Source organism: Bos indicus, chromosome 26 (genome assembly GCF_029378745.1).
Source record: "Bos indicus isolate NIAB-ARS_2022 breed Sahiwal x Tharparkar chromosome 26, NIAB-ARS_B.indTharparkar_mat_pri_1.0, whole genome shotgun sequence".
Classification (NCBI taxonomy): domain Eukaryota; kingdom Metazoa; phylum Chordata; class Mammalia; order Artiodactyla; family Bovidae; genus Bos; species Bos indicus.
Window position 1 is genome coordinate 40,042,913 of NC_091785.1, and position 22,927 is coordinate 40,065,839.

General features: G+C 44.3%; 1 protein-coding gene across 1 annotated transcript in view; it reads left to right on the top strand.

Annotated features, from left to right (window-relative positions):
- Positions 1–22,927, top strand: part of PLPP4 (phospholipid phosphatase 4) — a 145,580-nt gene that overhangs the window by 69,971 nt on the left and 52,682 nt on the right. Inside the window, exons 3-5 of the mRNA XM_019988560.2 lie at positions 513–603; positions 5,333–5,396; positions 7,349–7,473. Of these exons, the coding sequence (XP_019844119.1) occupies positions 513–603; positions 5,333–5,396; positions 7,349–7,473 (280 nt within the window). The remainder of the gene's footprint in view (positions 1–512; positions 604–5,332; positions 5,397–7,348; positions 7,474–22,927) is intronic.

Below are 22,927 nucleotides of genomic sequence, written 5' to 3' on the forward strand. Positions count from 1 at the left end.
GCAGAGGAAAGGGGATGGAAGAAGAGAAGAGGAGAGACTTCATGTGAAGGGACTAACCTCTGCTTTGCAGCGGAAATGAGTATTCAACCAAAGAATACCAAAGGGGAATGAATCAATAGACTCCAAGCAAATCCCACGTGTTCCCATGTGGCCAGAGCGCTGGGGATGGGAGGCCAAGGGTTCTTCCATCCCTCCACAGGGGAGGATGGGAGGATGATTACTACCAAAGATGTCACTGTAATTATAGACTCTTCTTTTCTGTTTAAAAAGCCACCACTTTAAACGTGACTCACAGCAATTACAAATCAATTATAACCCATAATCAGACCTCTGATTTTTCAAGTCTGTGGAATCTCTCAGTATAGATATAAATCCTTCTTAGTATGAGGTCAAGAGTTCAGTGAGATCATTCAACTAGTGAATCCAAAGGAAGCTAACTGGAACTAATTATCAATCTGCTCTCTGATAGCAAACTACTGCCTTCATAAGGGATTATTTGTTATTTCTTCCAGGCAATTTCTTTCCTCACACCTCTGGCTGTTATTTGTGTGGTGAAAATTATCCGGCGGACAGACAAGACTGAAATTAAGGAAGCCTTCCTAGGTAGAGTATTCCCAGTTCCTGCTTTAGGGGATGGGGCTGAACTTGATTAGATTACCAGATTTCTAAAATCTCAGTTGCACTCAACTGATTTTTCTCTTGGTCAAATTAAGCTTGGTAGACACAAGACAAGATAAACGTTTAGCCCTTTTAAAGAGCCAGTGCTTGGTAAGTAGCTCATCTGTGGGCCAGCCCATCGCCGCTGTCCCTTGTGCTGAAAATGCGTTTCGGGCTCCTCTCCAGAGCTCTGTGCTTCCTAAGCAAACTGGAAGGACAGCTCTTGGCTGTAAGGCAAAGTGAATCTGAAGCTTTGTCACCGCTGACTGTCCAACCCCACATTTGTGGCTAATAGGCCCCCATTTGGGGCAATTCAGACATCAACCACAGACTCCTGGACCAGTCACCATTGACTGGAAGCAAAAATGTGGAAAAGCAGATGTAAAATTTAATATCAGTTGGAAACAAGCTCCATAACCCATCGCCACTGTGGGGACACTTTGGCAGTTAATCAGTTGTTATTATGTAAAGAATGCTACCATCTTTGCCATTGAGTATGACATGATGCTTATAAATTCTCCCTAAGCTGAGCCATATCTGCGTGTGACAGGAGTTTGATAATTTTAAGGTTAAATCCATTTTTTTTTCCTGATCTACATATTAATCAAAAGACAAAGTAAACGACAGCATGAAGAAAAAGCAGAACTGTTTGGCTTGTTTAGCAAAATAAACTCCCCGGAAGCCAGGGTTTTAGCTTTTTGGTCATCAGGAAAACTGGATTGGGTTTCTTTTCTGACATGACGCCTTGACGTTATCCAAACCCTCACACACGCTGTGTTGTTGGTGTGTTGTGTAGGCTCACCATTCAGTAAGGTAGTAAATCTGGAATATGAGATTCTTCACTGAAGATGGTGTTTGTCAATTACTGGACTTTGAGGAAATGAAAAACATAGCAAACTAGGGTCTTCCCTGTTCTTTGTAAGGGAAGGAGGGTGGGGTGAGTTCTAGGGTGTGCAGAGCAGTGGAAGGACTGGGACCGTTTCTGACATAGCCAGGCTTTGGTTAGGCTCTGTGTAGTTGAAAAGAACAGAATTCCTCTCAAATTGGATTGAATAAATTAGAGGTTTGGTTATAGGACTATAACAAGCAATCTTACAGAACTTCAAGAATCAGAGGGAAACCCTCATGGGGATGGAATAGGGATCCAGGCCAAGAGGGGTGGAGGCGCCCTGTCAGTTTATGCCCCCTCTTCTCTGTGATGCGTCCTTCCTCTCCTCTCATTCCCTGCCTCAGTCTCCTGTGAAGATGTTATCTCTGCTGCCTGCATCTTGGTCTGTGTGAGGCTTGGGCTTGCAGTGGCGGGTGCCCCTGCCCCACGCCTGTGTGACTGCTCAGCTCCAGTGCCACCTCCCAGTGTCACTGCGTCTTGTGGTCCAGACTTCCCAGGCGGAGACTCTGGACTTGACTCAAATCTCAAGCCTGGATGCAAAAGTCCCGAGTCTCTGGCCAGCCTGTGGATGCTCTGCTTGAAGACAGGTGTGTTCCCCAGGCTGCTCACCTGAGGTTTGAGGCTCTGGTCATCACATGGTCTCTGTCTCTTCAGCTGAGGTGATGGAAAGGTCAGGTTTTCCAGGAAGGGTGTAGGTGCCCTCCCTCTTGAGGCTCAAGCAGCTGTGTCAGCATTTGGACGGATACTACTGTGGTTCCCAAATGTCCCATTGGGAGCCCCTCTCAGCTGACCTGGAAATCTTTTTGCCTCACTTGTTATTCTAGCTGCTCCCCTGACACTGAGTCCCGAGATGTATGGCTGTGGGTAGGAACTGTCTTTCATGGTTTCAGTTATAATTTACTGGCTGCTTTTGGAGCTGGGAGATTGTTATGGCCTTGAGGAGCTTACAGTTACTTTCTCTAGACCTTTTCATTCTCAGCTAAATCTCCCTTAGGATGACACTTCAAAATTGTACACCATACCTGGCCTGTTAACAGAGAAGGTGGAGTTAATTGGATATTCTGTTTGCCTAAATAAATGAGAGGCTGCCTTGTAAAAATGATGAAGAACCTCCCTTTGTACACAATTAAAAAAAAAAAAGTTGCCACTTTTAGGAAGTCTTGGAAGGGGCTGGAGGGAATGATCTTTCAAAACCAAGGACAGAAAGCTAGGTGTAGCTTTTTCTCCATTATCTGGAATTCAGGACTTTCTCAGTGAGGGTGGTTTGGTCTGAGGTCCCTTCTTTACCCAGGCGTCTTCAGCAGACCTGGACCCTAAGAACGCCCCTGAGATGCCTGTCCACAGCAGCCCACTCTGTGCATCTGTTCGTGTGCAAGTAAGGCTCGCCGCACCCAGGGATTTGGCTGCAGAACGGCCAAGTTGGTGTTAATAGAAAACCCTGTTTTTGAAGGACTGCAATGTTGAGTTCCCAACAACAACAAAAGTTACAGCAACAAAAGCCCTCTAATCCTCTGGGGTTGCTTGTAAGCAGGAGCGCCCTCAATACAGGCCACTTGCAGGCCAACTCACATGACACATTGATTTGCATTTCTTTATCAGAACACAGTCTGGCTTGTCTTTCTGACTCTCCTCTCAACCCCGCAGTGCCGTGGGATGCTGTTGATGCACCCCTTATGAGCCAGATGCCTTGGGTCCTTGTTAATCGACAAGCCAGCCCCCCATGGTTGGGGTCATTCATTTTCTGCTCGTCCAGCCTTTCATGCCTCTACTCTCAGCCCAGCCTTCCCTGTGGTATCAGTGAGAGGTCCCCTGTCTGGGTCCCCTGGAGGTTATGCTATGCAGAAGAACGTAATAATTGGTTTACTTTACTTCCAGAAGGCTGTGACGCTTTCCACCCAGATCCTCGCTCTCTTCTGTCTCCTTTAGGCTTTTGGATCAGAGAGGGAAGCTGCCAGCTGTTGGTGCTTCCATCACAGCCACACCTTTTCTAGCTCAGCCACTTGAAGCTTTTCAGAGAATTGCTCTGCGCTATAGTAAACCCAGCCAGGGCAGAGGCTGGGGACGGGTATGGTGTTCTGGATTGATGTCATGGTCTCTGAACTTCCCCAAGGGCACTGGGAGGTCAGCTGGTGATGCTTGTTCCTGAAGACCTTTTCTGTGCAGAGGCCTTGCCAGGACCAGGAGGAGAAGGAGTTCAGCCCCGCTGGGAAAACACAGCAGTGAGCCTGTGCTGGGCCAGCCCTACCAAGAAAAGACCCCTGTCATCTCAGGGCAATCTCACAGTCTGTTAACTGTCATGGCTTTGGGAGAATCCTGCAGCAATGATGGCCCAGGGAATTCTCCCTCCTCTCTGCAAAGGAAACCTCTCAGCAGTGCTCCAAGCTTGTGAGAGAGAAGGGAAGCCAGCATTTTAGGAAGGAAGGATCTGTGCGTGCAGAGTGTAATCAGCAGATCTCTCCAAGTTCCTCCATGCTTGCCTCCAGGTTACACCGCGTTGCATGCTGGGTGTTTTAATGGTGGTCTGGTGCTGCTGACTCATGCCCCACTCTGCACCCAGGGGGCCCATCCCTCCTTTCCAGCTACTGTAATGTGGCCCATCCTCCGCTCTGGGGACTAGTTTCCCTTTGACAGAGGTGCTCATTTGAACTGGTCCCTCCCATTCTCTCTGCTTCCCCGTGACTTGATACAAGCAGGTGGGTTTTTGTCTCTATCTCAGTGGCCTGTGCCCTGGGTGACTGTGCTGACTGTTCACAGTCCTTTCATTTGTAGAATAACACATTTGTCTCCCCATGATCATGAACTGCTCCAGGCAGCTCCTTCCCGAAAGTGGCCCTCCACCGCTGTTTCCTTACATAAGTCTCAGCTAGTATTGAACAGTTAATACTTGCCAAAGGGAAATGGTAACTCACATGCTTTATTATTCGACAAAGCAACAGAACAGGACATCGATAAGTTTTTATTGCTTATGCAAAGCATTTGACCTTCCATCGCATTGACTTGCCTTTTGTGTAGTCTTGATAAACACAAGAGAGAGATGCAGGGGCCTTGCAGGGAAAACTCCATGACTCATTTCACCTGCATCCTTTGGACAATCTGTGCTTCATCCAGCAAAGTCCTTCCAAGCTGCTTAGAGAAATTCCCCAGGCTGTCTATTTGTGAAGAATGTCATCCAGAAGTGCCTACTGGTTTAGGTGGCAGAAAGAACCACCTGGGCAAACCTTTTCAAACACCAGTAATGAGGTATTGAAACACTTCACCTTCTTAGAAGTAGCGATTTGTTTGATAACAAGTGGACAGCTGTCAGCAGGGGACAGGTCAACAAGGAGGTGATGCCTGAGTGGGCACGCCAGTATGCAAAGGGATTCCTGCAGCTGCTCTGATTAGAATTATGTCTGAGAAGGTTGCCAGAAGGAAATAAAATGTTATGTTTCTTGCTACCAGTAAAAGAAATTCTACATGCTGTAGTATTAAATCTGTTCTATCAGGTCAGAACATGATACATGGGCTTCTCTATGATACTGAAAATTTCAGTCTAGGAGGAGAGATAAATTTCATGTCCTAGGGGCTTGGAATTTTATGAACTTTCAGTCTCCAAAGTCCAGTTCTAATTATGTTTTACTCTAGCCACTCAAACTTCCCTCCTTTTTAAAAAGCATTGGTTCATATTTCTATGGTCATAAATTAAATAGTGTGATGGAAAAGTAATGATGATGATGATGGTACTGATGATAATTTTGATTTGAGAGCCAGCTGGTTATTTTTCTGTTTGTTGGTTTTGTTTTGTAGCCGTGTCCTTGGCTCTTGCTTTGAATGGAGTCTGCACAAACACTATTAAATTGATAGTGGGAAGGTAAGTTCCAAAAAGAAACAAGCAGTGACTTAGTTTCAAGGTCAGCCGTGTAGAAACCTTGGCCACAGGAAACTGGATGGGACAGATTGGAGCTCATCTGGTTTTCCTTAAATTGTTGTCCTTCTGGGGTTTCTGTCCTCAACTCAGATCTTTCCACTCCTTTGAATGATAAACTCACTACTTCAGTAAGCATGACATCAATAGTAAAGAAGTATCTAATGACTATACTTTCTTGGGGACCAATGTCAAGAAAGCCATTTCCAGCCCACTGGTATTCCAGGGCCTCACCAGACACCCACTCACTTATCAGTTTTGGCATCCAAAAAATAGATAATCTTGCTTATTTATCATTGTCTCTGGGATAAGCAATATGGATTAGTATTTGAGCTGTGACTCATGACACATTTCTCTTACCCTCCTGGGAGATGATTTCTATTTTCTGTTTATCTTGCCTTCTCCCCCAAATGCTCTGGAAATGAGCTAGTCTCTGTAGAGAAAAACAGTCAAAAGATCTGAGTTCGAGACCTGACTTAGGCCCTGACTAGCTGTTGGCCTTGGACAGGTTGGTTTCCCTCTCGGAACCTCAGTATTTAGCAATCAGGTACTTGGTGTGCAGTCCTGGTCAGGTAATGAGGGGGCAGAAGATGGATATAGATTGGTCAGCAAGTGGCCTTGGGCTGCATTGTCCTTCCAACTTTCTGTGCTTAGAGTTGCTGAGGGCCCAATGAAATGCTGATTCCCAGGTCCTCTCTGAGGCTCTGGTTCAGTAGGTGAATAGCCACACTTAAAGACACACATAGGGGAGAAACAGCACACCAACAGTTCTGATAGATTATTGATAATTGATACGTTATAGATACTGATAGATTGTTATTGGGCCCAGATCCCAGAGCTGGAGGACCAGTGAGCCCTTAGAGTTCACAGTGAGAACCATATGAACTGTAACCCAGTGTGTGCAGAAAAGGGGGGCTGTGTTTATAGTATTAGAAAAACCTTGTCCATGGCAGGCATCTGGCAGAGTTAGTTGAATTCATGTGAAGAATTCACCATCACTCATCACAGTGAGAATCCACACTTGAGTGAAGTGGACACGTGGGGTGTGGTGTGTAGGTGCAGGAATCCAATTGCCAGGGTTCAGAGCTTGTCTTTGCCACTTACTGGTTGTGTGTGACCCTGGGCAGGAGTGTGATCTTTCTAAGCTTTCATTTTCACACGTGTGAAATGAAGGAAGTTCCAGGACCTGCCCCAGGGTTGTCATAAAAATCATACAGTGTGACCCATGGGTGGTACTTAGTGCTGGGTCTGGTATGCAGTTAAGTACTAAGTACATGTTAGCCATGATTATGGCAGTTGACTTGGCCTCGGGACCAGCTTGTCCCCTACTTCCTTCCCCCACAACCTGGACCAAGAGCTGGGCTGGTGACTGTGTGCCAAAGCTTAGAACTGAGTTTTCAGGTCTTCTCAGTGAAACCTGCTCTTTAAGGAAGTGTAGGCAGTTGGCCATCAGATTCAAGATACAGGGCCATGAGGAGCCTGGAGGCTTGGATCCTGGTAGCAGCCTCCAAGCAGTGGAGCCATAGATGGAGCTGTGGCTCCATCTTTATTTCACCACCGCCATGCTCAGGTGGCTCCCGGAAGTCATCTCTCTTGACCCTCAGTACCTCACTTTTGGGTAGGTATTGATATCCCTCTTTTACAGATGTGGAGACTGAGGGTGGCTATGTGACTACCTAAGTCATAAAACTAGTAAGTGGCAGAGTGGGAGTTCCAGCCCAGATCTTTCTGACCCTGAAGCCTGAGCTTTGCCTAAGCCCACGGTGTCTTCCGGTGGGGGCTGCGGTGTTGATGGCAGAAGAAGGAACTGGGGCAGCAGCAGGGGTCGGCGGGGTCAGCTGGGGTTTGTTTGTGATGGCAGCGTTTTATATTGAAACTGTCCATGGTGTCTTTTGTAGACCTCGCCCCGATTTCTTTTACCGCTGCTTTCCAGATGGAGTGATGAACTCGGAAATGCACTGCACCGGTGACCCCGACCTGGTGTCCGAGGGCCGCAAAAGCTTCCCCAGCATCCATTCCTCCTGTAAGTTCCCTGCTTGGGAGACTCTGATTCCTAGGTCATGTCTCCTGATCACTCTTTTTGGGAATTTATGTAAAGGGAAAAGTATTGATCCTTGAATGTCAAGTGTAGTTCACTTTTCTTCACTGTAGGGCGGTTGTCTTAGAAACAAGACATTCCCCAGGAAGAAATAAGCCTGAGGCCAAGACTCTGGAGTTTACAAAACATTGTATGTGTGGCTCCTGTCAACTCAGCAGGGTGAAACTTGCGACACTTTACCCTTTGGCAGTAGCCATTCAGGATGCTGACAGTCAAGGGAATTAACTGTGTTCCCCGGGACCGTATGCCTTTCAGCTCAGTGTCCTCGCTAGGTTACCCCTTCAATGAAAGTTTGTGTGTGTGTGTGTGTGTGTGTGTGTGTGTGTGTGTATATGTGTGTACTGTACCAACATATAGCATATATGTGTATATATATACATGTACATACACGCCGTCACCCCTAATATATAGTCTGATTATAGGTATGTAAGCTGGGACTTCCCTGGTGACTCAGACAGTAAAGCATCTGCCTACAATGTGGGAGACCCGGGTTCAGTCCCTGGGTGGGGAAGATCCCCTGGAGAAGGAAATGGCAACCCACTCCAGTACTCTTGCCTGGAAAATCCCATGGACGGAGGAGCCTGGCAGGCTACAGTCCATGGGGTCGCAAAGAGTCGGACACACTGAGCGACTTCACTTTCACTTTCTTTCAAGCTGGGACCAGCCTTAAACTAAATAATGTGAACCAGGTGCAGTGTGGTGTAGTGGAGAGTACGCAGGTCTTCAAAGTGTGACAAATCCTGGCTATGCAGATACAAACTGTGACTTAACCTCTCTGTGCCTCAATTCCTGCTGTGTAGACTGGGAATGATAAGGCCTCCACTGTTAGTTGGAGTGAGGGTTAAAATAAGTGATGGTGACCACTGACATTTCTGGAGCATCACCATGCCAAAATGTTTCAGTGCATTATCTTATTTAATCCACTCCATGAATGTCAAGTACTTGGTATCATGCTTTAAATGAACCAAGTTATCCATGTCAGAGTGTCCTGGTCACATCTTCTTTCATTCCATCAGTGTTTACCGAGTGAGTCAGGTGCCAGACATTGTGACAGGTGCTGGGGACATGGAGATAAATGAGCCACAGCTTGTGTCCTGGGGAGTCCGTAGGCAGTGGCAGGCTGTGTATTTAGGTTGGTGATTCTGAAATCCTTGGAGAGGAACCAGGTCCCCAGGTGACCACTTGGGAGAGGACTGGCCGCTCTTATGACTTGAAGTCCTTGATTCCCCACAGGTTGGATCGTTGTTGACCTTGGCCAAGCCTGTTACCCTCATCCTTTTTCTTTTTTCTAAGTAGCTAATACACACCCTGATAATGGCTGGACCAAGGAGTAACTGGATGGCCTTTCCTGCAGAGTGGTAGTTGGCCATTTTTGCTCAGATTCACTGGAGATTAGGGCTTGTCAGCAATATCGGGGTGCCTGGCACTCTGAGTGACTCTCCGTTGGCCTGTGCCACAGCCCTGCCAGGTCCGGTTGTCCCTACTGTGTGCATAGGAACAGCGAGGCTTAGACAGACTCAGAAGATTATTCAAGGACACTAGCTGACCTCCCTGCCAGCCTCTAATGTGATAGTGTCTTGGGCTTTTGGTGGTTAAACAACAAATACAACAAGGTATTCACACTTTGGCCACCTGATGCGAAGCACTGACTCATTGGAAAAGACCCTGATGCTGGGAAAGATTGAAGGCAGGAAGAAAAGGGAAAGACAGAGGATGAGATGGTGGGCTGGCATCACCGACTCGATGGACATGAGTTTGAGCAAGTTCCGGGAGTTGGTGATGGACAGGGAAGCCTGGCGTGCTGCATTACATTGTGTTGCAAAGAGTTGGACGTGACTGAGTGACTGAACTGATTCACAGTCCATGTTCATTTAAATAAATAACTCTTTTTCTCCCCTAGTTTATTGGAGACTTTAGTGGGTTGAATAATGACACCAAAAAAAAATTTGTCTAGATCCTAGCCCACAGGACCTGTGAATGTGACTTTATTTGGGGAAAAAAAGCCTTTGTAGATATAGTTAAGGATCTCAACATGAGTTCATCCTGGCTTTAGGGTGGGCTGTAAATCCTAGGATAGATGCCCTTATAAGAGAAAGGCAGAGGAATATTGAGACTTAGAGATATGAGGAAGGAGGTCACGTGAAGATGGAGGCAAGAATTGAAGTGATATAGTCGAAAGCCAGGAGAAGGCAATAGCACCCCACTCCAGTACTCTTGCCTGGAAAATCCCATGGACAGAGGAGCCTGGTAGGCTGCAGTCCATGGGGTTGCAAAGAGTCAGACATGACTGAGCGACTTCACTTTCACTTTTCACTTTCATGCATTGGAGAAGGAAATGGCAACCCACTCCAGTGTTCTTGCCTGGAGAATCCCAGGGACAGGGGAGCCTGGTGGGCTGCCGTCTATGGGGTCGCACAGAGTCGGACACGACTGAAGCGACTTAGCAGCAGCAGCAGCAGTCGCAAGCCAAGGAACCCTGGAGCCACTAGAAGCTGGACGAGGCAGGAAGGAGTCTCCCTTGAAGCCTTCAGAGGGGCTGGGGACCTGCCAGCACCTTAATATGGGACTTCTGGTCTCCAGAACTGGGAGAGAATACATTTCTTTCATTTTCAGCCCCCAAGTTTGTGATAATTTGTCACAGTGTTATCCATCAGGCTTCTTGGCCTTCCCCAGTCAATAGGAATTGACTGGAGGCCAGACAAGAAACTGGCAAGTTTACTGGGGGCCCTACTGCAGCAAGGGAGAGCGAGAACAAGCAACAGGTTTCCCTTAATCCTTGAGCAGGGGGCAAGCCTGCTCCTTATATGGGGTGAGGGCAGGGGTGTGTCCGGGGATCAGGCCGAAGGGGTGGCTTAGGTGTTTTGCCCACCCCTTAGGGTGGTGGTGTGTGCAGTACCCTGCCTTTGCTCCCAACGCTCTGTGCTCCAGGCTCCTCAAAAGTGGCCAATGGATTTCTTGGTCTCTTTGTATCTTTTGTCCAGAATTTGCCCCACCTGCATGTGTACACAGTTACTTTTAGTCCCATACAGTTTCTTTGTATTTTGTTGCTCAAGGAGAAGTGTGTCCAGGTGCAAGCATCGCAGCACTGCAGCCAAAGGTCCCAGGTCCTCGGCCTCTCTCAACAGCAGCCCTGAGTAAAGAAGGAGGAGACTTAGACAACACTTCCTGGTTAACAGAGCAGGTCTGGCTTCAGAGCCTTGGAGGTGGGGGAGGGGAGATTGACAGAACATGCGTTCCTGAGGTTAATATGGCCAGGGGCACAGCATGCATGAAGGCTTAGGGTTCATGGTGCTTCTAGGCTCTAGTCGTTCCTGGTATTTATGGTCGAACATCTGTTTGGAATAATCACTTCAGTTGGAGGAAGGCCTGCTATATTGATTTTCTGTCTCCTTGTTATCAGGAATTCCCCGGGTGGTATTTTTTAGATGTACCTGGGATAGTATTCACCGGGGCCGGCTTCCATCTGCTTTTCATCTGTATCCTTGCGGGGTCACTCAAGTTCTCTGCAGTTTCTGGTCTCTCAGAGATTTGGTGCTGAGCTTTAAAGGGTTCAAAAGTTATTAGCAGTAAGAAGTGAAACCCTTTGGGGAAATTTTCATCCTGGTTTTCAAATGGTTATCTGAGGACTGCAGCACAGTTTTCTATCTACCGTTGCATCTGAACTCGGGAAGGAAATAGCTCTCACGTGAATGACTCAAGCTAGGAGACTGCTGGATTGCAGAGTAGCGGTCAGGACCCTCAGAAGTTTCTTTTAGAGGCACACCCCTGCCTTGTCAAATGCATTTCCTGATGGATCTGCCCACCAGCTGCCTTGTCCAATGGGAGGCTGATGTCCCTTCTGTGCTCGACAAGCTTTCTGACAGAGGCTATTACTATCTTTTGCTTAAGACTTCACTTTCACTTTTCACTTTCATGCATTGGAGGAGGAAATGGCAACCCACTCCAGTGTTCTTGCCTGGAGAATCCCAGGGACGGCGGAGCCTGGTGGGCTGCTGTCTATGGGGTCGCACAGAGTTGGACACGACTGAAGCGACTTAGCAGCAGCAGCTTAAGATGTGCTTAAAATGTTACAGATTTTTACTGTTTGGCTGACAGGATCCTTCCCAGCCTCTAGGCTTTCGGTGAGTATTTTCCTCTGCTCTTTTTTATGACAGATCAGTGGTTGCCTTGCAGGCAGCTGCCGTATCCACTTAGAAAACCATCAGTGCCGCTTTCCGGCTTTCTTACTGTAGCTGATAGGACACCTGGTGTGACTCATTGCTCCCCAGAGGAGGTGGTGGACCTCAGAAGGGTGACCTCAGTGGACTCCCGTTTTGAGACACAGGCTCTTTCTCCCTTCTTATTTATCCATTTTTGTGGATTACACTTGAGTGAGTGGACCCAGGGGTTCTGGACCAACGGATCTCTGGAGACGAATCCCCCATTCTGGGTAAACATGGGTTTGCTTCTGCTCTGTTCACAGATAATTGGTGACTGGAAGGTAGTCGACGCCCACATGTCATCCTGCAGAACAGTTGGTTTTATTTGAACAGAAGAACAAACACTAATGTCTTTTGGAAACCAAAGATCTTTTTCTTGGTTTACTACAAGCAGTGAAACAGCACTGCCCTGAAGGGCTCATGTGACAACCTTTCAGCACACAGCGTGACCGTGGCAGCCATGTCAGAGGACTGGCTGTGTGAGGCACAGCTTCAAAGAGCGAGTGATTTCCTTCAGAGTTTTGAGAAGCTTGGGGTTTAAAGTGGAGAAAGGCGATGAACTGTCTTTCATCACATTATCTCAGCTTTTGATTGGGTGTTGTTTCAACTTGCAGAACGAGGATAGATTTCAGAGAGAAAAATTGGAAAAAAAAAAAACACCCTATTATTACCAAGTCAAGGTATTAAGAAACTTTCTTCTATAAAATGGAGGGAATGAATAAGGTGATACTGTATTCCGGGCTTGGCAAATGACAGCATGTGCACTGCCTGTTTTTGTAAATAAAGTTTTATTGGAACACAGAGGTGCCCATCACTTACATATTGTGTGTGGAGGCTTTTACTTTATAATGGCAGAGTTGGTAGTTGCAGAAGAGACCTGGCCCACAAAACTACAAGCATATTGCCCATATTCCAAACAAATAGTATTAAAAAGCATTACTTCAGGGTTCCTGGTGGGGGACGGAAGAATAGGCCAAGCACAGAGGAGTTTTAGGACAGTGAAACGGCTTTATATGACACTATACTGGTGGATGCTTGTCACTGTATTATGCACTTGTCGAAACCCATAGACTATACAGCATCAAGAGTGAACCCTAATCAAACTGTGGACTTTGGGTGATTCTGATGTGTAAGTGTAGGTTCGTCAATTGTGACAGCTGTTGGAGGATGTTGATAATGAGGGATGCTGTGAAGGTCAGGGTTGGGGTAGGGGGAACTTAGCATCTATAGGAAGTCTCTGTACCTTTTAAAATTTGCTGTATACCTAATGCTGGTCTCAGAAACTAAGGTCTAAGAAAAAGGTGTTAGTAAAGCAAGACCAGTGCACTTGAATTGTGCACACAGGTATTTCATTTTTAAAGAACTCCACTATGGAATAAAAAGGAGGCATTTACAGGGTGGTGGTGGTGTTCAGTCACTAAGTCGTGAAGGATAATCAGTGCTTGTGGGATGCATTCTTTACATGACAGACAGAATTTCAAGACCTGACTGGTGGTGATTTAACTCTTCTCGGGCACTCAGTGTTTTGCAGGCACAGTCTTGCTCTTGAGGAGGGCACAGGTGCTCTGAAATGGCCCTGTCCTGTCTGGGGTCAAGGCCAATGCCAGGCACTTTCCACAGTGCTCTGGGTTTGGGGAGCTGGGAATTCCAGTGCAGGGACAGGGACAGCCTCTGGAGGTAAAGCCCTTTCTTCTGTCATTTCCCAGGAGAGCACACATGAGCAGGTGTTCGGGGTCTTTTATGTTTGAAGTATCTTTATGCTACCCTCCAGCTGAATGTAGAATTCTAGGTTGAAAATCAGTTCTGTGCAGGATTCTAGTTTACTGTGTGATTCAGAGAGACCCTATGACATTCCCCTCTTTCGTCTTGCTTTTCTCTTTCTCTCTCTGGAACTTCTTAGGAACCTTTATCTCTGGTCGTCTGAAGTTTCACAATGATGTGCCTTCCTGGGATTTTTTTTTCTTTATATTTATTGTTCTGGTCTCTCAGTAGGTCCTTCTACTCTGGAACTTTGTGTCACTTCCTCTGTATTCAGTTTCTTTTCTCTGGATCCTGTGTTAGGCAGGTGTTGAATCTCCTGGGTTGATTTTATCTTTTAATTTTATTTCCTACTATCTTTCTCTTTGTGTTTTTGTTCATCTCTCTAGGAGAGTTTAAAAATTTTATTTACCAACCCTTCTATTGAATTTTATTATGAATTTTGTATTTTTAATTTCCAAGAGCTCTTTCCTGAACTCTGATTTAACAAAAAAATAACATCAGGTTCTTTTTCTCACGGGTATACTCTCTTTTCTCTTTGACTGCAGACGTCATCTGCTCCTCACCTTCTCTTGATCTGCATGTTTTTGGTATCTAGCTTTCCTTACATATCTGGCAGTCTTCCGCTGGATGTTCTTTATTACATATCTGGCAGTCTTCCGCTGGATGTTCTTATCTAAGGTGGGAGTGCTGAAGCTAACTGGACAGAGTCCGTTAAGTGGGCTTCACTGAAGAGTGGGTGGGAAGCGAGCTGGGGCTTCACTGGTTGGCCCTGAGCGCTAGCATCTGGCCTTTACTTAGAGGCTATTCTTTTCACTGGCGGGAACTCCCCTCCCCTGCCCTCCCCAGTCTCTGGCCGGGTGTATATGAACCTGGCATTCTGCAAGCCAAGCCCAGGGGCTTGCTTTCTCACAGGTTACCTTGCAGACTTTCCCTAAGCCCCCCTGTTTTCAGCCTGATTGTTTAGCCTTTTTCTGCATTTGACTGCTTTTTCCAAGCCCAGAGCCTTGGATGGTTAAACCTTCTACCTTCTTCAAGAGTTGAGGAGGTGACAGTTTACTGGTTCGAGGATGAGGTGGGGACCTGGAAAGTTCAGCTGCTCTCTGGGGACTTCCCACCTACTTTCCTGTCCAGCCCGCATCTGACCCCTGCCCTCTGCGGTACCTCTGCCTCCAGTTCAAACACTTGCAGGGCCCCTCCTGGTGAATTAGGGCTTCTCACGGGCATCACCATCCACAGGACCACGTGGAGATGTGCCTTTCCTCTCTGAGTCAGCATCTGCTCTGCCAGCTTCTTCCCACCCTCGTATATCGTGGGGTGGTGTTGAGGTGCTTTTCGTTTTATTGAAGATAGAATTCATCTCCCTCTTTGCATAGTCAGGGTTCTCAGGAGAAACAACCAATAGGATGTGTGTATGTACAGAGGGAGACGAACAGTTATTTTAAGGAATTGGCTTGTGAGATCATGAGCACTGGCAGGTTGGAAATTTGGTTAGGATTTCAAGGTTGCAGTCTCCTTTTTAATTGTTTATTTATTGTGACTGTGTTGGGTCTTAGTTGGGACTTCCCTGGTGGCTCAGAGGTCAAAGCGTCTGCCCGCAATGCGGGAGACCTGGGTTCGATCCCTGGGTCAGGAAGATTCCCCTGGAGAAGGAAATGGCAACCCACTCCAGTATTCTTGCCTGGAGAATCCCATGGACAGAGGAGCCTGGTGGGCTACAGTCCATGGGATCGCAAACAGTCGGATGTGACTGAGCGACTTCACTTCCACTTTCACATTGGGTCTTAGTTGCGGCATGCAGGCTCTCTAGTTGTGGTGCGTGGACTCCAGAGCACGCAGGCTCAGTGGCTGTCCTGCAGTATGTGAGATCTTAGTTCTCCAACCAGGGATCAAACCTGCATCTCCTGCATCGGAAGGCTGATTCTTAACCACTGGACCAGCAGGGAAATCCCTGTGTTGCAGTCTTGAGGTAGAATTTCTTGCTTGGGAAACCTCAGTCTTTGCTCCTAAGGCCTTGAACTAATTGAATGAGGTACACTCATATTATGTAGGGTGAGCTCCTTAATTTAAAGTCAACTGATAGTAAACACTTGTCACATCTAAAATATGTCTTTGAAGCAACTTCCAGACTGATGTTTGACCAAACATCTGGGCACTATGGCCTAGCCAAGCTGATACACAAAATTAGTCATCACTCTCTTATTCCTTCCTTCCCTTATCATTTTAAATTCAGGAATACCTTGGTAATGTTCTGATGCCTTAGTGCGGGGGTACCGTATGTTAGAAGATTCTCATATAACCTCAGTGTTATTTTGATGACAAGAGTCCTGGAGAGTGTCCTACTCTTGTAGGACAAGAGTCCTACAAAGGGTCTTTGTAGGCTGAGTGTCTGGGAGTTTGCTTTTGTGGAACAAATCTAAAGGGTTTGTAAATATGGATGGAAAAATTATCATAAGATATCATCTATGCTAAGCAGCCAGGTTTAACTCCATCAAGCATGAATATTTAATGTTATAAACCAGCTGGTTTTTGGAGTGGTTAGACAGACTTTTGCATAAAGATACAGGAAATAGAAGAGCAGAAGAAAATGCAAGATTCGTTTGTTTTGGATCATTTAGTGAAATGAAATTGCTGTCCAGGGATTTTGCTGCTAGATGGGAAGCTTGAAAAAGACCATCTTCTTCTTTTAAAAATGGTATAGGGCAAAACCAATACAATATTGTAAAGTTAAAAAATAAAATAAAAACAATAGAAAAAATTAAAAATAAAAATGGTATGAAATGACATGGGCTGATTGGGTCATGTTCAACCAGGACAAACTGGTGGTCACTTATCTGAGGTCAGTTTGATTTGTGTGGTTTACCTTCTAAGTGACAAATGAGAGCTTCCAAATTCATTGTCCTGTCATGGGACATCATCACACTTGGCAAGAGCCTCTCCTAGGTTTTTTCACCTAAATTTGCATTATCTTTCATCTGAAACTTCCAAGACAGTTCCAGAGGTTCTGGGAAGCAACTGTGCTTATTTTGCAACTTTTTCATCATTGAAATGAAGACCCCCCTGAATACTGGAAAGTCTTGCTTTGGGGATACCAAATCCTTGGAGGAAATAGTTGGCTTTAAAAAGAATCAGACCTCTTTATGGGGTGATGTTTTTCAATCTTTTTTTTTTTTTTCATTATCACCCATCCTCATTTTTGTAGGCTTCCCCTTCAACTAACCCTAACCCTCAACTTCTCTTCTCTACCATGAAATATTAATTCCACTGATATATTGTATTAATATTATGGCTGTTTGGAGGGCCACAAAAAATTGTAATATCTAGAATTTTCTCATCTCCCCAAGAATCAATTTTTGTCCCCTTGGGGGGATACCACTCTAATGGCAGAAAGTGAAGAGGAACTAAAGAGCTTCTTGATGAGGGTGAAGGAAGACAGTGAAAGAGCCAGCTTAAAACTAAATATTGAAAAAACCAGGATCATGACATCTGATCCCATTCAGTTCAGTTCAGTTGCTCAGTCGTGTTCGACTCTTTGCGACCCCATGAATCACAGCACGCCAGGCCTCCCTGTCTATCATCAGCTCCCGGAATTCACCCAGACTCACGTCCATCGAGTCAGTGATGCCATCCAGCCATCTCATCCTCTGTCGTCCCCTTCTCCTCCTGCCCCCAATCCCTCCCAGCATCAGAGTCTTCTCCAGTGAGTCAACTCTTCGCATGAGGTGGCCAAAGTACTGGAGTTTCAGCTTTAGCATCATTCCTTCCAAAGAAATCCCAGGGCTGATCTCCTTCAGAATGGACTGGTTGGATCTCCTTGCAGGCCAAGGGACTCTCAAGACTCTTCTCCAACACCACAGTTCAAAAGCATCAATTCTTCGGCGCTCAGCTTTCTTCACAGTCCAACTCTCACATCCATACATGACCACAGGAAAAACCATAGCCTTGACTAGACGAACCTTTGTTGGCAAAGTAATGTCTCGGCTTTTGAATATGCTATCTAGGTTGGTCATAACTTTCCCATTACTGATCCCATTACTGCATGACAAATAGAAGGGGAAAAGGTGGAAGTAGTGACGGATTTCCTCTTCTTGGGCTCCAAAATCACTCCAGATGGTGACTGCAGCCATGAAATCAGAAGACGTTTGCTTCTTGGCAGGAAAGCTATGACAATCCTAGACAGTGTGTTGAAAAGCAGAGACATTACTCAGCTGACAAAGGTTCCTATAGTTAAGGCTATGGTCTTCCCAGTGGTCATATATAGTTGTGTGAGCCGGACCATAAAGAAGGCAGAGAGCCAAAGAATTTATTCCTTTCAACTGTGGTGCTGGAGAAGACTCCTGAGAGTCTGATGGACAGCAGGGAGATCAAACCAGTCAATGTTAAGGGAAATCAACCCTGAATACTCACTGGAAGGACTAATGCTGAAGCTGAAACTCGAGTATTTTGGTCACATGATGCGAACAGCTGACTAACTGAAAAAGTCCCTGATGCTGGGAAAGACTAAGGGCAGAAAGAGAAGAGGACATCAGAGAATGAGATGGCTAGATGGCATCACCGATGCAATGGACGTGAACTTGGGCAAACTCTGGGAAATGGTGAGGAGTGGGGAGGCCTAGCGTGCTGCAGTCCATGGGGTCTCAACGAGTCGGACACGACTGGGCAACTGAACAATGAAGGCTACGTGGTCTTGGTTGGGAATGAGTATTCCTGGGCAGTAGTTCTCAACTGGACAATTTTGCCCCCTAGGGGATATTAGCAAAGTCCAGAGACATTTGTGGTTGTCACAAGGGCATGTGACATGTGGCATCTCCTCCGTCGAGGCCAGGGATGCTGCCAAACTTCCTACAGTGCAGAGGACAGTCCTCACGACACAGAAGGATCCAGCCCCAAATGTCAATGATGTCCAGGCTGAGAGCCCCATTCTAAGATAATTAGGCAAATATACGGAAGAAAGTTATCTTTCACATGTTAAATTCATCCACTCTTCAGGTTCTTGGTCTGAATAAATAGAGTAGTTTTAGAAATGGTTACTGTTTAATTAATTAAAAATACTCTCCCTCAAAGACTTGGCTCTCCATTTGACTTCCATGAAAAAAAAGATCATGGTCAGATTAAAGGTTGTAATTAAAGCCTAATGCCTTTTTATTTCTTTCTTTTTAAATTTTTTATTATGAAGAAATTCAGACATATAAAAGAAAACAGAGCTAATGAATCCCCACATGCTTCAAGTACAAGAGTCTGCCCTTCTTCCTTCCTGTTTTTGTCTGCCCACTTCCTACCACCACTGAGAATGCTGACAGTTTCTTTTTATTGGAGCATAACTGCTTTACAGCGCTGCATTCATCTCTGCTGTCCAACGAAGTGAATCAGCTGTATGTATGCATATATCCCCTCCCTCTTGACTCTCCCTCACCCCCGGCCCCACCCCTCCCATCTAAGTCATCACAGAACACCGAGTTGAGCCCCTTTTGCTTCATAGCAGGTTCCTACTAGCTAGCTATTTTACACATGGTAGTATATCTTTAAAAAATTATTTTAGCATTTTAAGGTAAAATGTACATTGAAATGCATAGGTCATTGCCATTCGGTCTTGAGAAGTGGGCTCATTATGTAACCCATATTCCTATCACAATGTAAGGTATTTCCATCACCTCAGAAGGGTCTTTATGTTCATTTCCAATCTTCATTCTCTTGAAATAACCACTGTACTGTTTTTTTTTTCAACCTTTAGATTAGCTTTGCCTACTTTAGAATTTCATCTAAATGGAATAATGCAGTGTATTCTTTTTGAGTCTGGCAGTTTTTGCTCCGTATAATATCTTGAAGTTCATCCACATTGTTATAAGTATCCATAATTTATTCTTTTTTATTGCTGCAATGTATTTCATTGTAATGAATATTCCACAGGTTCTTTGTCTTCCTGGTTATTTCCATTGTGAATTAAGCTGCTATGAACATTTGTGTGCAGTTCTTTTAATGAACTGTGCTGACATTTATCTTGGCTAAATATCTGTGAGTGATATTGCTAATGTAAAAACATTAGGATATGTTTAACATTTGAAGAAACTGCCAGATATTTTCACAAAATGCTTGAGCTAGTTTACATTCTCTCTAGCAACGTATGAAAATTTCAGGTACACTGGGTCTTCACCAACATTTGCTGTTACTGGTTTTTTTTGTTTGCTTAGTCATTTTGGTGGGTTTATACAGTGTCTCATTGTAGTTCTCTAGTACTAATGATGTCACTGACATTTTCATTTGCCTACTGGCTGTTCTCATATCTTCCTTGGTGCAGTGTCTGTTCAAATCCTTTTTCCATTAATTATTTTTGTCTATTTGTGATTAACTGGTGATGTTTCTTCATATTCTATTTAGAAGCCTTGTGTCAAATAAATGTTTTGTGAATATGTTCTCCCATCAGTGGCTTGCCTATTCATTTTCTTAATAGTATCTGTTGATGAGTAGTAGTTTTAAATTTTGATTAAATCTTACTTGTCACTTTTTTCATTTGTGGTTATTGCTTTCTGTGTTTTATGTAAGAAATCTTTCCCACCTTCCAGTTATAAACTTGTCTTCATATGTTTTCTTCAAAAGCTTTATGGTTTGGGTTTTATATTTAAAACCAAGTTGATTTTTGTTCAGTGTGTGAGACAGTGTTTAAAAGTTAAAATTTTTTGCATTTATATCCATTTTTAGCACCATTTATTGAAACAATTTTTCCTTTCACCATCAGGTAGCTTTAGTGCCTTTGCAGAAATTGATGGACCATACAGTGTGGTTCTATTCCTGTACTCTCTACAATGTCATTAATCTGTCTGCCTACCCTTTTTCTAGAACTGCACTGTATTGATTACTGTAGCTTTATGGTAGGTCTGTTGAAGTCCAGCAGCTGGAGTCTTTCATCTTTGTTGTTTTTTTTTCTCAAGGTTACTTTGGCAATTATAGGTTCTTTACTTTTCCAAAATATATGCTGTGGAATCAGTTTATGAATTTTCATAAGAAAGTCTTCTGGCATTATAATTGGGATTACACTCAATCAACAGAATTTGAAAAGAAGAGTTAACATGTGTTATTTAGTTCGTTTCTCTAGTGAAGCTCCCATTTTCCTCTTAATTGCTTTTCATCACAACCTCGAGTGTTTCTGAGTGCACCCTTAGGCTTGAACTTTACCATGTTCAAATAAAGTCAGTTCCTTTGAGAAGAGCTCCAGAGTTCTCTGTTTTAAGATGTGTCTTCCCGAGCCTTGTTTCCAGAGCTGAAGATAGGGACAGTGACAGGTTCCTTCTGAGTGATGCTCATGCCTAGGACTTGGCCACTGGAAGGAGGGGAGCACAGTAGCTTCTGACCTTCAGGGTGATGAATACCAACAGCCTGTCCTCCCAGCAGGACACCATTGCCCTCGACGAGGAGCTGTGAGGAGAGGAAGGGGGAGCCCTGTGTTCTAGGCTGTATCCATCTGGGATGGACCTTCCTTCACACTAGGCTGGGAGGGAAGGAGCAAGAATGGATCGAGGTTCTGATGCCAGAGATTTTCACTGTCCCTACTGAGTTTTAGTGTCTTCTTAGATGACTATTTCTTCATTTGCTATGTGCTTTTAGGATCACTTCCAGAGACTTGATTTTATATTTTTAGTAATTTTCTCCAGTTTAGCTTGGAAGTGGGGTCCCCAGAGCTTCTCATATGCCAGTGTGGAAGTGAAACTCCCTTATGTCACTTTTGATAAATTGTGATTTTAAAATAATTTGTACATTTATCTATACTGTTGAGTTTGTTAACATAAAGGTGTTCATAATATTACCTTATTGACTTTTTCATGTCTGTTAAGATTGGTGGTGCTAGTCTGGCTTCCATTTCTGATGTAGTAATTTGTTTCTGATCCTTTTTTTCCTTGATTAACTAACTTGCAGTTTATTGATTTTATTAAACTTTTCAAACAACCTACTTTGTCTTTATTTTTTCTATTTTTATGTCTTTTCTGCTTTGTTGATTTTGGTTCTTATTTTCATTGCTTCCTTGCTTTTAATTTGTTTTTAAATTGCTCATACTTTTCTAGCTTAAGTTAGAAATTTAAATAATAATTGTTTAAAGATTTTTTCCTTTCTAATGTAAGCATTTAAAGCTATAAATGTCTCTATTTTAGCTATACCCCGCAAAATTTGTTATATTGTATTTTTATTGTTATTATGTTCAAATTATTTTCTAACATCCCTGTGGTTTTTTCTTTGATCTATGTATTATTCAGAAGTGAATTTTTAAATTTCCAAATATTGGAGACTTTCCCAGCTATTTTAATGTAATGAATTGTTAACTTAGTTTTATTGTGACTGGAAAACATACTCATGAAAATTTCAGTCTTTTGAAATTTATGGAGATTTGTTTTATTGCCTAGCACATTCTTTATCTTGGTGGATATTTCATTCACACCCAAAAACATATTCTGAATTTGTTGGGTGTGGCATTCCATGTGTGTTGATTAAGATGTTGTCATTCAGAGATTTCTAATTCTTTTTCTCTGTCTCACTTATCAATCAAGAGTTTCATAGTGTTAACTATGATTATGGATTTTGCCTGTTTCTCCTTTTTGTTTTGCTGGTTTTGCTTCCTGTGTTTTGGAGCGCTTTCTATTGGCACTCACACATTTATGATTGCTGTATTTTCTTGTCATCTGACCCTTTCTTTAACCATTATGAAATGTCCTCTACTCTCCATTCTCTCTCCCATTGCATGTAATGACTTCTTGTGGATGTGAGGGCCCTAGACTCATCAGAGATCTTGTTCTTGGCCCATGATGGTAGAATGGACTTGAATTATAAAGGAATACTTGTTGGATAGGCAGCTAGTTTGTGTGGGTGTTTCTTTTATCACTGTTTCAAATCATTGACTTTTAACTCAGTCTTCCAAATTTGGGCCCAGGGATCATTCAAGATGTTAGATATGTTCTAAAAATAAAAATTCAGATAACCACATGTCTTCTGCAGTGGACATCTTTTGGGATATAGATAGATGGAAGGAGGAAGGGACATAGGTAGATAAATATAAGATAATACTGTTCTACAATCCCATTCTCTGGAAACTGTCCTAGTCCCAGCCTCAGCTGGGCACCTGCCATGGAAACATTATCTTTTGGCTTTAGAACCACACCAAGTCCTTTCTTTGTGTTTTCTCAGATTCATATCTAGTGTGCATATCCTTAGAACCAGTGTGGTTTCTTTTCCCTTTTGGCTAGAACTCATGTATGTACATAAGTTATTCCCATGAGGGTCTCCACAGCATGTATTTCATTCCAGACCTGCTTCCTCATTTCTCCCACTGGCTTTGGGGGCCATCTCTCTGGCCTCTTTTGGCATCTACTTGGAAAATGCAAAGTCATTTGAATGTTGGCTGGAGCCAACTTAATTAGGAAGTTAAGTCTGCTGAAGGC